Source organism: Tursiops truncatus, chromosome 6 (genome assembly GCF_011762595.2).
Source record: "Tursiops truncatus isolate mTurTru1 chromosome 6, mTurTru1.mat.Y, whole genome shotgun sequence".
Lineage (NCBI taxonomy): Eukaryota > Metazoa > Chordata > Mammalia > Artiodactyla > Delphinidae > Tursiops > Tursiops truncatus.
This window is the reverse complement of record NC_047039.1, coordinates 78,443,016-78,460,010: the sequence shown is the minus strand read 5'-3', so window position 1 is coordinate 78,460,010 and position 16,995 is coordinate 78,443,016. Positions and strand designations below refer to the sequence as shown.

At 37.2% G+C, this 16,995-nt stretch overlaps 1 protein-coding gene across 7 annotated transcripts in view; it reads right to left on the bottom strand.

Annotated features, from left to right (window-relative positions):
- The window catches only part of UNC13B (unc-13 homolog B), a 225,011-nt gene that overhangs the window by 139,950 nt on the left and 68,066 nt on the right, over positions 1-16,995 (bottom strand). For all 7 annotated transcript variants that reach the window (XM_073806248.1, XM_073806249.1, XM_019948921.3 and 4 more), the window contains 2 exons: positions 14,003-14,076; positions 8,423-8,480 (listed from right to left, as the gene is read on the bottom strand). In XM_073806248.1, the coding sequence (XP_073662349.1) occupies positions 8,423-8,480; positions 14,003-14,076 (132 nt within the window). The remainder of the gene's footprint in view (positions 1-8,422; positions 8,481-14,002; positions 14,077-16,995) is intronic.

Here is a 16,995-nt window from a genome sequence, read left to right as displayed (position 1 = left end):
CTCCAAATACTGGGGGCTAGAGCTTCAACATATGAATTTTAGGGGTATGCAAAAACCCTTAAGTTACATATGTACATACATATATACATATACACATACACATATACAGAGGGTAAGAGTTTTATATACTTTTTAACTTAGTTTCATGAAAATTTCCCCAATACATTATTCAAAGCATATTCAAATCTTATGACTATTATCATTTACTGTTGCTTAACTATTAAGTCATTTTCAAATTTTGCTATTTAAATAATTTTGCAGTGAACATCTTTCTATACAAAAATAAAACAAAAAATAAATAAATTAAACAAAAACAGCAAACCATTTAAAAAAAAAAAGAATGTCTATTTCCTGATTATTTAGGACAAATTTCCAGAAATTCAACTGTTGAATCAAAGGTCATGAATTTTTAAAGGCTCTTGGTATGTATTGCCAAATGGCTTCCCAGAAACCCATACTAGTATACACTGCCATCTGCAGTAGACATTATAATTAGAATAAAATATTTTTCTGATTGAATAAAAAATCAGTGTCATAAATGACTAAAAAGGCAAGTTTTTTTTTAATTAAAGGAGTTAAAGATTCAGGACAACCAAATAAAAATGTGTGATTCTTGATTAGATCATACGCTGGTGGGGAAGGATGGCTATAAAAATACTTGGGGGACAATTGTGGAATTCTGAATATGAACTGTATATTAGATATTATTGTAGCAATGTTAAATTTCCTGATTCTGATAATGGTATTTTAGTTATATAGACTGTTCTATCTCTTAGGAGACACATGCTGATGTGTCATAAAGTCTGAAGCTTATATTCAAATGATTCAGAAAATACTCATTTGTATTTTTACATATGTATATAGGGGGACAGAAATGGGAAAGAGTGGTAGCGAGGAAGAGAAGCAAATGTGGCAAGATGTTAATTACTGAATCTAGTAAAGGGTAAATGCCACTTCCATTTTTAAACTTACAGTTTAAAATTTTTCAAAAAAAATGTATTAGAGAGCGTCTCCCCACAACTATGGTGCCTGCTGGCAGCTGGTGGGGGACTCTGACCCCCAAGGAGATGGGAGGAACCCCAGAGTGAGCCGGTAGGATGTAGGGGGACCAAGGGGAGAGGAGAAGTGGAAGCCAGACAAGATCAGTGCCCCTGAGGCCAGGGAGATCAGGAGAGGCAGGTGGGAGGGAGTCTGGCCCACTCAGGCCACGGAGACTGCTGAGCTCCCAAGCTGCTTCCCCACAAGCCCCGTCCAGGCCACGTGGGTCCTGGAGGCACAGGAAGGAGGCCGAGGGGAGAATAGGAGAGGTAGGCGGGAGGGGCCATCCCGGAGGAGCGAAAGAGGAGAGGAGGGCGACTGCCCCGCCCAATCGGGCCCAGGGAGCCTACTGAGCTCCCAGGGCATCCCCTGCCCTCCAAGCCCCCTCCAGGCTGTGTGGGTCTTTCTGGGCATAGGAGGGAGGCCGGGAAGATCAGGAGAGGCAGGCAGGAGGGGCCCTCCCAGACCCCAGACTGGAATGGCGAGAGAGGAGGGCGTTTGCCCCACCCACTCGAGCCCAGGAAGCCTGCTGGGCTCCCAGGTGAGGTCCCCTGCCCTCTGAGAGCAGGGGTGGGGGGCACACCTGGGCCCCTACTGTTCCTTGAGCCTAAACCCCACTCCACACAGCCCCCAGGGCCTTTTCCAACCCTGTGAGTCCTGAGCATTGGCCCCACCCCCCACCCAAACCTCGCCCTTGCTTAGGCCCCACCCTCCAGAGCCAAGGCCTTCCCCCACAACCCTTTTTTTTTTTCTTTTCCCTCCTCCTCTTTTTTACTATTGTGGTACTGATGTACCTTCCGGTTATTGATTCATCTATATTTTTATTTTTACATTCTTTCTAACATATCTGTTAGTTTCCTAGTCTAATTTTATTTTTTAGTTTGTTATTGTTCTCTTTTTTTTTTTTGCCAGCTCAGGGTCAGGCAGAAGTTCCTGCAGTGGGAGCTCCAAGTCCGAACCACTGAACTAACAGAGAACCTCAGACCCCAGGGAATATTCATCGGAGTGAGGTGTCACAGAGTTCCTCATCTCAGCACCAAGACCCAGCTCTACCCAACAGCCTACAAACTCCAGTGTTGGAAGCCTCAGGCCAAAAAACCAGTAAAACAGGAACACAATCCAGCTCATTAAAAAAAAATTTTTTTTAATTAAAAAAAAAATGAGACAGCAAAAAAATGTCACAGATGAAGAAGCAAGGTAAAAACCTACAAGACCAAATAAATGAAGAGGAAATAGGCAATCTACCTGAAAAAGAATTCAGAGTAATGATAGTAAAGATGATCCAGAATCTTGGAAAAAGAATGGAAGCACAGACTGAGAAAATACAAGAAATGTTTAACAAAGATCTAGAAGAACTAAAGAACAAACAAATAGAGATGAACAACACAATAGCTGAAATGAAAAATACCCTTGAAGGAATCAATAACAGAATAACGGAGGCAGAAGAACAAATAAGTGAGCTGGAAGACAAAATGGTGGAAATAACTGCCAAGGAGCAGAATAAAGAAAAAAGAATGAAAAGAACTGAAGACAATCTCAGAGACCTCTGGGACAACACTAAACACACCAACAGTCGAATTACAGGGGTCCCAGAAGAAGAAGAGAAAAAGAAAGGGTCTGAGAAAATATTTGAAGAGATTATAGTGGAAAACTTCCCTAACATGGGAACGGAAATAGTCACCCAAGTCCAGGAAGCAGAGAGTCCCATACAGGATAAACCCTAGGAAAAACACACCAAGACACATATTAATCAAACAAACAAAAATTAAATTCAAAGAAAAAATATTAAAAGCAGCAAGGGAAAAACAAAAAATACCATATAAAGGAATCACCATAAGGTTATCAGCTGATTTTTCAGTGGAAACTCTGCAGGCCAGAAGGGAATGGCAGGATATATTTAAAGTGATGAAAGGGAAAAACCTATAACCAAGATTACTCTACCCAGCAAGGATCTCATTCAGATTCGATGGAGAAGTCAAAAGCTTTTCACACAAACAAAAGCTAAGAGAATTCAGCACCACCAAACCAGCTTTACAACAAATGCTAAAGAAACTTCTCTAAGCAGGAAACACAAGAGAAGAAAAAGACCTACAAAAACAAACCCAAAACAATTAAGAAAATGGTAATAGGAACATACATATCAATAATAACCTTGAATGTAAATGGATTAAATGCCCCAACCAAAAGACACAGACTGGCTGAATGGATACAAAAACAAGACCCATATATATGCTGTCTACAAGAGACCCACTTCAGATCTAGGGAAACATACAGACTGAAAGTGACGGGATGGAAAAAGACACTCCATGCAAATGGAAATCAAAAAATGCTGGAGTAGCAATTCTCATATCAGATAAAATAGACTTTAAAATAAAGACTGTTACAAGAGATAAGGAGGGACACTACATAATGATTAAAGGATCAATCCAAGAAGAAGATATAACAATTATAAATGTTTATGCACCCAACATAGGAGCACATCAATACATAAGGCAAATGCTAACAACCATGAAAGGAGAAATCGACAGTAACACAATAACAGTAGAGGACTTTAACCCCCCACTTACACCAATGGACAGATCATCCTAACAGAAAATAAATAAGGAAACACAGGCTTTAAATGACACAGTAGACCAGACAGATCTAATTGATATTTACAGAACATTCCACCCAAAAGTGTCAGAATACACTTTCTTCTCAAATGCACATGGAACATTCTCCAGGATAGATCACATCTTGGGTCACAAATCAAGCCTTGGAAAATTTAAGAAAATTGAAATCATATCAAGCATCTGACCACAACGCTATGAGACTGGAAATCAATTACAGGAAAAAAGACTGCAAAAAATACACATACATGGAGGCTAAACAGTGCACTACTAAATAACCAAGAGATCACTGAAGAAATCAAAGAAGAAATTTAAAAAATACATAGAAACAAATGACAATGAAAACACAATGACTCAAAACCTATGAGACCAAGCAAAAGCAGTTCTAAGAGGGAAGTTTATAGCAATTCAATCTCACCTCAAGAAACAAAAAAATCTCAAATAAACAATCTAAACCTGCACTTAAAACAACTAGAGAGGGCTTCCCTGGTGGCGCAGTGGTTGAGAGTCCGCCTGCCGATGCAGGGGACACGGGTTTGTGTCCCAGTCCAGGAAGATCCCACATGCCACAGAGCGGCTGGGCGCATGAGCCATGGCCGCTGAGCCTGCACGTCCAGAGCCTGTGCTCTGCAACGGGAGAGGCCACAGCAGTGAGAGGCCCGTGTACCAAAAAAAAAAAAAAAAAAAAACTAGAGAAAGAAGAACAAAGAAAACCCAAAGTCAGTAGAAGGAAAGAAAGCATCAAGATCAGAGCAGAAATAAATGAAATAGAAACAAAGAAAACAATAGCAAAGATCAATAAAACTAAAAGCTGGTTCTTTGAGAAGATAAACAAAATTGATAAACACTGAGCCAGACTCACCAAGAAAAAAAAGGAGAGGACGCAAATCAATAAGATTAGAAATGAAAGAGGAGAAATCACAACTGACACTGTAGAAATACAATGGATTTTAAAAGACTACTACAAACAACTGTATGCCAATAAAATGAACAACCATGAAGAAATGGACAAATTCTTGGAAAGGCACAATTTTACAAGACTGAACCAGGAAGAATTAGAAAATATAAACAGACCTATCACAAGTAATGAAATTGAAACTGTAATTAAAACTCTTCCAACAAACAAAAGTCCAGGACCAGATGGCTTCACAGGTGAATTTTATCAAACATTTAGAGAAGAGCTAACATCAATACTTCTCAAACTCTTCCAAAAAATTGCAGAGGGAGAAATACTCCCAAATTCATTCTACAAAGCCACAATCATCCTGATACCAAAACCAGAAAAAAAGGTATCACAAAAAAAGAAAATTATAGACAAATATCACTGATGAACATAGATGCAAAAATCCTGAACAAAATACTAGCAAACAGAATCCAACAGCACATTAAAAGGATCATACACCATGATCAAGTGGGATTTAACCCAGGGATGCAAGGATTCTTCAATATACGCAAACCAATCAATGTGCTACACCACATTAACAAATTAAGGAATAAAAACCATATGATCATCTCAATAGATGCAGAAAAATCTTTTGACAAAATTCAATACCTATTTATGATAAAAACTCTCCAGAAAATGGGCATAGAGGGAAACTACCTCAACATAATAAAGGCCAAATATGACAAACCCACAGCAAGCATCATATTCAATGGTGAAAAGCTGAAAGCATTTCCACTAGGATCAGGAAAAAGACAAGGATTTCCACTCTCACCACTCTTATTCAACATAGTTTTGGAAGTCCTAGACACAGCAATCAGAGAAGAAAAGGAAATAAAAGGAATACAAATTGGAAAAGAACAAGTAAAACTGTCACTATTTGTCGATGACATGATACTATACACAGAAAATCCTAAAGATGCCACCAGAAAACTACTAGAACTAATCAGTGGATTTGGTAAGGTTGCAGGATACAAAATTAATGCACAGAAATCTCTGGCATTCCTATACACCAACAACGAAAAATCAGAAAGAGAAATTAAGGAAACACTCCCATTTACCACTGCAACAAAAAGAATAAAATACCTAGGAATAAACCTGCCTAAGGAGGCAAAAGACTTGTACTCAGAAAACTATAAAACACTGATGAAAGAGGTCAAAGATGACATAAACAGATGGAGAAATATACCATGTCTTTGATTGGAAGAATCAATATTGTGAAAATGACTATACTACCCAAAGCAATCTCCAGATTCAATGCAATCCTTATCAAACTACCAACAGCCAGAATTAGAACAAAAAATCTTACAGTTCGTATGGAAACATAAAAGACCCCAACAGCCAAAGCAATCTTGAGAAAGAAAAACAGAGTTGGAGGAATCAGGCTCCCTGACTTCAAACTATACCACAAAGCTACAGTAATCAAAACAGTATGGTACTGGCACAGAAACAGAAATACAGATCAATGGAACAGGATAGAAAGCCCAGAGATAAACCCACACACATAATGGGCACCTAATTTACAACAAAGGGGCAAGAACATACAATGGAGGAAAGACAGCCTCTTCAATAACTGGTGCTGGGAAAACTGGACAGCTACATGTAAAAGAATGAAATTAGAACACTCCCTAACACCATACACAAAAATAAACTCCAAATGGATTGAAGACTTAAATGTAAGACCAGACAGTATAAAACTTTTAGAGGAAAACATAGGAAAAACACTCTTTGACATAAACCACAGCAAGATCTTTTTTGAAAAATGGTTCTGATGAACCTAGGGGCAGGACAGGAATAAAGACACAGCCGTAGAGAACGGACTTGAGGACACGGTGGGGAAGGAGAAGCTGGGACGAAGTGAGAAAGTAGCATTGACATATATACACTACCAAATGTAAAATAGATAACTAGTGGGAAGCAGCTGCATTGCACAGGGAGATCAGCTCAGTGCTTTGTGACCACCTAGAGGGGTGGGATAGGGAGGGTGGGAGGCAGGCTCAAGAGGGAGGGTATATGGGGACATGTGTATGCATATGGCTGATTCACTTTGTTGTGCAACAGAAGCTAACACGGTATTGTGAAGCAATTGTAGTCCAATAAAGATCTATTTTAAAAATAGTTTAAAAAAATACATATATATATATTAGAGAGTAGTCAAAAGACAGGAATAGTCTATGCACATAAAAACAAATTAGCTGGTAAACATATAAAAAAATGTAAGAGAATTAATAAACGTGCTGATTATTATAGTCTCTTATTTCCTCCTGCCCTCTAGGCATTTGCTCTTTAATCACTTGAACTGCATTTCATCAAATGGACCCAGGAAGGAATGGCAAGAGAAATATCAATCGTTCTATTTCACTTCTCATTAGCAGTCCTGGAAAAAGATTTAAAAGATTAAAAACTCAAAATTAGCTCATTACAATGAGTTTTGGAAATGACGTATAGACTTTAATTCACAACTTGGTCTTCAATTCAGATTCTTGTGGTCTCCCATGACCCTAAATATTTGATAAATCCTAGTTCCTAAATGACAAAAACAAAAGTAATAAGTCATATGAAAAATAGGTTTTCCTTAAATAAAGAAAAAGTGTTGACCTCTGCCAGTGGTCTTACTTTTATCAGGAAAGTAAGTAGCCAATAGAATGGAAGGCAACCAATGGATTTATAAACCATGAATGGAGGTTTTCCTTTTCAGAAACAATATGAAGGAAGTAGTATAACATAGTGGTTCAATGCATAGGCTATAGAGTCAGATTGTCTATATCTGAATATTTACTTCACCACTTACTACCTATGTGATCTGTGGCAAATAACTCCATCTCAGTTTCCTCATCTTAAAAATGAGGAAAACAGTAAAATCTATGTCTTAGGGTTGTTGTGAAGATTAAATAAGTTAGTATATTTTAGCTCTTACAGCAGCATCTGGCATACCATAAAACCTCAAAATACGTTAGCTGCTGTGGTTCTTATTATTACTAGTATTACTACAATAACTACTACCACTATCACCACCACTATCAACCTGCAGTTGCTAAAAGTTTGGCATTGATTCAGAAACACTATAGCAAAACAAAAGAAACACAACATATGCACACCCACCCCCACAGGTTGAAAAAGTGAAAGAGAACTGATTTCAAGTCAGTCCTTCAGTATCTCTTCAAGCTCTTCTGAGAGAAGCTGAGAAGATACCAATATACCAACAATGCACGGCTCATTTCAAGAAGTAAAATGTGTGGTCTGGATAAGTTAATCTCAGAAGAAATGACAAGTTCTCTCACCCAGTTAATCGTTTATCAAACTTTACTGAGGCTTACTATACTATGTATCAGGTATTGAGCCAGATACTAGGAATACAAATGGAAGATTCTATATCTTTAAAAATTTTGCTTTCTTGTCAAAGAAATATACATAGATTATAACATATGATAGGTTATACGATGGAAGCAGAGAAAGATCTAAGCTAGACTGTGGAGAAGGAGGAAACAGCATGAAGATTTCCCAGAGGGGGTAACATTTAAACTGAGCCTTAAAGGATAATAACAGATAAATGGGGACAGAATGGGAGAAAACATTCCTCCAGGGGTAAAAGCAGGCAAATGGAGAAAAAAGAATACCATTGCCCTACCTATAGCCACACAAAACCAAAAGATCTCTTCTTAAAGCTAAAGGACAGATAGCCATTGGCAGTATGGGCCTGAATAAGGTATATTTCTGGAATATCTCCTGTTTATACATACCACATCTCCAACCTCCCCAACTCAAAATAAGCCACATTTAGAGAACTGACAGAAAGTTGTGATTAAGAAGATTCAAAGACAAGTTTCTCACTTACAACACTGGGCGGCAGCAGTAGGCAATGGTTTCCTCTGGCTTTCTTCTTGACTAGAATACTAGAGGCAGAAAGGATAAACAAAAACAACAAACAAAAAAAAAAAAACATAGTAAGAGGCCCAAGTAAAGAAGGAGAAAAACAAAACAACAACAAAAAAACTATAGCTACCTATAAAAAGGTTTAGCATTTGACTAGAGTCAAATTTCTTATCAAACAGAAACCGATCATCCTGCTGCTGATTTCCCTGTGTGATCCTGACATACAGGCCAGACTAACAGATATGGCATTGGCCCAATGCAACAGGCTAAAGCAGGATAGCAGGAAGGCTGTTCTGACCAAGGGCACCTGGGCACCATTCCAGCTCTACCAGGCAGCTGTAGAAGGCTTAGTCTTAGAAGTTCAGAGGACTTAAAAAACTCAAATAATATACAGATTTCCCCATTTGGGTGGTAGAACTGAAAATCTCTCTGAGACTTGAGTTTTCTCCATCTTTAAAAAGATGAGGCTTCTTCCCTCACAAGGTCACGTGGGAAGTGAAATTACTTACATAAGCATCTGGTATTTACTAGTGTCCCCTTCCCAGTTATACTCTAACCTCCCCAACACAACCCACCACTATCACCACCTAAAAACAGAGTACTGAAGCCATAGAAAGAAAGTTCTATAAAAGGGAGCCACATTAAGTTCAAGTCTTGAAGATGGACAAGATTTGGAAAGGCAAAACAAAAAGAAAAAGGTATAAACAAATTAACACAGGTACACAGAGTCTGGAAGAAAAAATGGCTTGGTTCAGAGCCCATTGGAGGATTGGGAAAACATAACTTGGTCTAGCAACTTGCAAATATAACTTGCAAATATGAGTTTTCATCCTGACTCTGCCATTTATTAATAAATTGTAAGATTCTGGGCAAGACAGAGCTTCTCTAACACTGAAGGAGTCATTCATTCAACAGATATTTCTTGAGTGCCTATTATGTGCAAGGCCTTGTTCCAGGCACTGGGGGAATAGAGTTTGTAATCATGGTAAAGAGTTTAGATTTTACTCTAGTCTATTGAGAAGGTATGTAAAGTTTTAAACACTAGAGGGATATGACTTCATTATACTTTAAAAATCACTCTGGCTGCTGTGTGAGAAGAACTATAGGCAACCAGAGGGGAAATAAGACTAATTATTGCAATTATCCAGATGAAAATTGATGGTGGTTTACACATGAGTGTTAGTGGTGAAGGGCATTTCAAGTGGTTGGATACAAAATACAAAACACTTTTTGTAAATAAATATACTTTTATATATAAAGTACTTTACAAGAAACAAACTACGATACAAATATCAGAGGTAGACAGTGCTATTACTACTTCGGGGAAGGATCAGGCACAGTTTAAACAATATAATAGTATTAGTAAAACTATCAATCATAAAAAAGTTCAAAACTTCTTAAAGGCTAAACAACCCACTCCAAAGTAACAAAGGGACTTGGTTATAATAACTATTATAAATAATGGTGATTTTTATAGGCAGTACACAGGCACAAGAGTGACAAAATCATAAAACTTTAAGCATTAAACTAGAAGAATTCAGACTTAATAGATGAGAGTAGATATTTCCAGCAGACGTATTTAATGAATCTCTTTCAGGTCCAAAGCAGAATGCTGAAGACCAGCTAGAGCCTAATTAATAATATTAAGAGAGCTAAGGAAAAAAATCCATAATACCTATGTACAAGAAAATAAAAGTAGTAAAAGTAAGGAAAATTATAGGCCAATCTCATTTATGAATACAGATGCAAAAATCCTAGATTACCAAACCAAATCATATGACATTTATTTATCATAAATAAGTCTTTATATTTCTGTGTGAATATGTACGTATATGCATGAATGCTGGCATATAAATTTTCATGTATCATGACCAGAAGGACTTTAAATGAAAGGACAGTTCAATATCTGAAAATCTATTCATGCAATTCACCACACAAACAGACTAAAGGAGAAAAACTATGTGATCAAACAATGCAGAAAAGATCTTGATAAAATCCCTTACTTTTTCATGACAAAATATCTTAGAAAATCAGAAAGAAAATAGAATTTCCTTAATCTGATAAAGGGTACCTATCAAAATCTACAGCAAATATCATACTTCAAGATTTATGAAGCATTCCCCTTATAGTCAGGAAAAAGACAAGGCTTCCCCACTCTCACCATTAAAAATTACACAGGATGTTTTACACAATGAATTTTTAAAAATAAGCGGTCACCAAAAACAAGGAAAGTCTGAGAAAATATTACAGCCAAGAGAAGCCGAAGGAGATATTACAACTGAATGTAACCCAGGTGTCCGTTATGGGGTAATGGAACTGAAAAAACGCATGAAATAAAAACTAAGGAAATTTGAAAAAAACTAAGGATTTTTATTTAATAAAACAAAAATAAATAGAAATATAAAATATTAACTTTTAGTTAATAATAATATATCAATATTGGCTCATTAATTATAATAAATGTACCATATTAATGTAAAATGCTAATAATAAGGAAAACTAGAGGGAGGGGGCGGGTAAGATGTGATATGGAAGCCCTCTCTACAAACTGCTTAATATTTAAGTCTGTTAATAAAAACATATGTAAAAATTTCACTTAAAAAATAAGACATAAGGATTGAAAAGAGATAAAAACTTATTATTCAAAGATGCAAAAACTAAAAAACCCAAAGGAATCTCTAAACTAGTAGAATTAATAAGAGTTGGTGAATAAGATCAATACTAAAAAAAAAAAAATCGAGCAGCATTGCCTTATATAGATAGCAATGACCTATTAGAAAGTGTAATTTTTAAATATACCATTCACAATGATTAGGAATAAACCTAACAAAAGAAGTGTAAAAAGTGAATGGAGAGAATAGGTTTTCCTCCTAGAAGACTTCTCATCTTTTGATGCTTAACTATATTTATTAGGTTCCTGCTTATTGTCTGTCTCCTCCTATTTGATCCAAGAGGACATTGGTCTTTGTTTTAACTTCTGATGTATACCAAGCACCTACGACAGGGCCTGGTACACAGTGTTCAATAAGTTATCTGGTGAATAAATGACTAAATGAATGTCACCAATAAATGGACAAATGCAAATTTAAATGATAAAGCTCTAAACTCATTAGATTAGCACAAATTTTAAATCTGGCAATAACAAGTATCAGTAACGATACAGAGCAGCAGAAAAAGTGGAATATAAATTGGTATAATTATTTTAGAGAACAACTTAGCAACATCCAGTAACGTTACACAGAGCACATTCCACAACAAAGCAATTCTATTTCCAGGTATATAGCCAGAGAATCTCCCATACATAAGCAGAGAGAAACAGGGTCAGAGATGTTCACTGAAGCATGCATTTATAATAGTGAAAACCTAATTTTCCATGAGTAGGAAAAGTAATAAATAGTGATACATTTCCACTCTGTCAAGTGGTAGATCCCTAGGCCAGTCTTGACCCAAGAGGCTGCTGTGGATGGGAACTGTTGCACACCATAAGAAAAAAAAAGATAAGATTCTACATTGTGTTTTTAAAATGGTTTTGCAGCAAGTATGACCAAATTTTGATAATCATTGAATCTTGGAGATAAGTGTACAGGTTTCATTTTACTAGTCCTTCAACTTTTATATTTGTTTAAAATTTTTTCATGATAAAAATAGAAAAAAGAAAGGAAGACGCTCCCACTAACCAAAGATGAAACGAGTTTAGTATCAAAAAGAATAAAGATTGCAATGGATTGAAACACAAATATATCAAAATCCATAAATTGATAATAATATCCCACTAAAAAAAAGAAAACAACTCACTGGTCACCTTGAGAAGCTGCTTATGCAACACTCATTATTTTGAAAATTGCTAAAGAGAATGTTTTTCTTGCACGGACTTTATTTCAAGTGAACCAAACAGCTGATGAGGCAGACAAATCATAGATAATAAATGCTGAAGAGATGATATAAGTAGAAAATCATCATTGTGCAACCCTAATAAAATAATGATTATTATTTGCTGCTAAAACCATTAGGTAAAAGGCTTGTGGGATCACTTTAAAATGGATGAAATAGGCTGACACCAAGTTGAATCCACTGTGTAATTTTAACATCACTAAAAGAGAGGCAAGATATAATCTGCCTACAAAAAAAACAAAAAAAGATAATGTTGTGAAATCCTAATCCCCAGTACCTATGAATGTGACCTTATCTGGAAATAGAGTCTCTGCAGATGTAATCAAGTTAATCCAATGACTGGTGCCCCCACAAAAATCAATGGAAATTTGAACACAGACACAAAAAGAGATGACAACGTACTGTGAGGACAGGCAGACACAACCCAGGAAGGCATGTGATAGTGGAGACAGAGACTGAAATAATGTGTCTATAAGCCAAGGAACAGCAAAGACTGCTAGGAAGCACCAGAAAGTAGAAGAAAGGCATGGGACAGCTTCTTCCTCAAAACCTCCAGAAGGAACTGATCCCACCAACACCTGATGTCAGAATTTTAGCCACCAGAACTGTGAGAGAATAAATTTCTGTTGCTGTAAGCCAACAGTATGTGGTACTTTGTTTTGGCAGCCCTGGGAAACTAACACACACATCAAATCACTGCATTTTGGCTTCCTGTACTAACCTATGGATATTGACCATTAATTGACAAATCCAGTGGCTCCACTTCATTACTCATCTTCTTTGCTCTCGGTAATATTTCACACTGTCAAGCATTTCTGCCTCAAAACTTTTTTTTTCCTTTGTTCCATAAACCTTTTTCTGGTTCGCCTACTCTCTCTTTCAGGCAGCTCTTTCTCAGTCTCTTTTGTTTCTCAGGATTCTACCTTTGATGTTTCCCAAGGTTTTGTCCCTGTTCTTCAATACTCTTTCTACATACTTTACCTGAGTGAGCTCTTCTATTCCTATGACTCCAATTGTTACAAATATCTTGATAAATCCAAACTCTATACCCGACCTCATCATACCCTGAGCTTCAGATTCTCACATTAGGTTGCTTACCAGATGTTTCCTAACAGGTTGCTTACCAGACAAATTTTCTAATAGCCCAACATGCCCTAAAGTAAAAAAACTTATCTTTTCCCTCCACCACCACCAACAAAAACACTCCCCATTCTTGCTGGCCCAGGTTGAGCTGATTGTGTTCTATTCTGTGCACAAAACTCATCTCTGGAAATAAGTTAGGACAGCAGGACTAAGCAATGCAATAGTCTAAACATTCCTAAAAAGAGCACATAATAAGGATATATATCCAAAAATCTGGGAACAAGCAGGAAAAAAAGGCTTCTGCTCATCTGTGTAACAAGAGGACAGATTCCCTAGTATAAGCTTGCTCCCCAACAGTCTAGAGCCAGACTAGGGCCAATTCAGCCACTTCTGGGGGACAATGGGAAGAAAAGAAAAAGCAGACAGATATTTCTAATAATAGGCAATCTTCTAGCTACCTTTTTTCGCTAATGCAGTTTAAATTCTTTCATTCTCCAACATGTTCCTGAGTCACTCCCTTAAAGCGTCCTATAAAGACACTCTTTACATTGTAAAAAACAGTTCCTACCTCATTGTCAGTTCCCAAGGCATTGATTTGCTCCAATTTGTAGGTCCAATATCTGGCTTCCTCCTCTGGGATATCTATCACAAAAAAGAAGAAACCACATTACCAGGCTAATAATTTAATCATAGGTTGATAATACTTTATTCAATCATACAATCTAAGTTAGAAGGGTGGTGGTGATGGACTAATTTTACTGATGGCTTGGTTCTTGCCATGAACATTATCTTGAATCTTCACAAAAACCAAAATAATATATTATTATTCCCAATGAATGAGAAGACAATATTGTTAAGATGTCAATACCTCCTAAAATGATTGAAAGATTCAACACAGTCGCTATTAAAATCCCAATATTTTTTTTACAGAAATATAAAACCCCATCCATATGGAATCTCAACAGACCCCAAATACCCAAAATATTCTTGAAAAGGAAGAACAAAGCTAGAGGACTCATACTTCCTTATTTCAAAACCTATTAAAAAGCTATAGTAGGACTTCCCTGGTGGCGCAGTGGTTAAGAATCTGCCTGCCAATGCAGGGGACACGGGTTCGAGCCCTGGCCCAGGAAGATCCCACATGCCACAGAGCAACTAAGCCCATGCGCCACTACTACTGAGCCTGAGCTCTAGAGCCCGCAAGCCACAACTACTGAGCCCATGTGTCACAACTACTGAAGCCCACGTGCCTAGAGCCCGTGCTCCGCAACAATAGAGGCCACAGAAATGAGAAGCCCGCACACTGCACCGAAGAAAAGCCACTGCTTGCCACAACTAGAGAAAGCCATGCACAGCAATGAAGAACCAAAGCAGCCAAAAATAAATAAATAAATTTTTTTAAAAAGCTATAGTAAATCAAAACGGTATGCTACTGACATAAAGACAGACATATAGACCAATAAAAGAGAATAAAGAGCCCAGAAATAAGCCCTTACATATATGATCAAATGATTTTTTTCAAGGGTACCAAGAACATTCAATGGGGAAAAGCATCCTTTCAAGAAATGGTGCTGGGACTTCCCTGGTGACGCAGTGGTTAAGAATCTGCCTGCCAATGCAGGCGACACTGGTTCAAGCCCTGGTCCGGGAAGATCCCACATGCCGCGGAGCAACTAAGCCCATTGCCACAACTACTGAGCCTGCACTCTACAGCCTGTGAGCCACAACTACTGAGCCCATGTGCCACAACTACTGAAGCCCATGCGCCTAGAGCCCGTGCTCTGCAACAAGAAAAGCCACCGCAACAAGAAGCCCGTGCACCACAACAAGGAGTAGCCCCCACTCGCCACAACTAGAGAAGGCCCGTGCACAGCAACGAAGACCCAATGCAGCCAAAAATAAATAAATAAATAAATAAATTTACTTTAAAAAAAAAGAGAAATGGTGCTGGCACTACTAAATATAAAATGGACAGAAAACGGGGACCTGCTGTACAGCACAGGGAACTATATATTTTGTGGTAAACTATGAGGGAAAAGAATCTGAAAAAAACAGATGTCTATGTATTTTAACTGGATCACTTTGCTACACACCTGAAACTGACACAACATAGTGGATCAACTATACCTCAATTAAAAATTCAAAAATAAATAAAATCTTATTTTAAAAAAAAATAAATTTTTTTAAAAAAAGAAAGAATACATAGGCAGAACACTCTGACGTAAATCACAGCAAGATCTTTTTTGATCCACCTCCTAGAATAATGAAAATAAAAACAAAAATAAACAAAAGGGAACTAATGAAACTTAAAAGCTCTCACAGCAAAGGAAACCATAAACAAAATGAAAAGACAACCCATAGAATGGGAGAAAATATTTGCAAACAAAGTGAACAAAAAGGGATCAATCTCCAAAATACACCAACAGCTCATGCAGCTCAATATCAAAAAGCAAACAACCCAATCAAAAAATGGGCAGAAGATCTAAACAGACATTTCTCCAAAGAAGACATACATATGGCCAAGAGGCACATGAAAAGATGCTCAACATCGCTAATTATTACAGAAATGCAAATCAAAACCACAGTGAGGTATCACTTCACACCAGTCAGAATGGCCATCATTAAGAAATCTACAAAAAATAAATGCTGGAGAGGGTGTGGAGAAAAGGGAACCCTCCTATACTGTTGGTGGGAAAGTAACTTGGTACAGCCACTATGGTGAACACTATAGAGGTTCCTTAAAAAACTAAAAATAGAGCTACCATATGATCCAGCAATCCCACACCTGGACATATACCTGGAGAAAACCATAATTCAAAAAGATATATGCACCCCAATGTTCATTGCAGCACTATTTACAATAGCCAGGACATGGAAGCAACCTAAATGTCCATCGACAGATGAATGGATAAAGAAGATGTGGTACATATATATAATGGAATATTACTCAGCCATAAAAAAGAATGAAATAATGCCATTTGCAGCAAAATGGATGGACCTAGAGATTGTCATACTGAGTGAAGTAAGTCAGACAGAGAAAGACAAATATATGATATCACTTATATGTGGAATCTAAAAAACAAATGGTACAAATGAACCTATTTACAAAACAGAAATAGGGTCACAGATGTAGAAAACAAACTTATGGTTACTAATGGGGCAGGGAAGGATAAATTGCGACCTTGGGATTGACATATATATAAAATAGATAACTAATAAGGACCTACTATATAGCACAGGGAACGCTACTCAATAATCTGTAATGACCTATATGGGAAAAATCTAAAAAAGAGTCAATATATGTATATGTATAACTGATTCACTTTGCTGTACAGCAGAAACTAACCCAACATTGTAAATCAACTATACTCCAATAAAAATTAATTTAAGAAAAAGAAAGAAATGGTGCTAGGATAACTGAGTATCTACAATGCACAAAATGAAGGTGGACCCTTATTTAACATCATATAGAAAATTAACAGAAAATGGATCAAAACCTAAATGCAAGACCCAAAACTGGAAAACTCTTAGAAAAAAACATAGGGCCAAAACTGCACAACC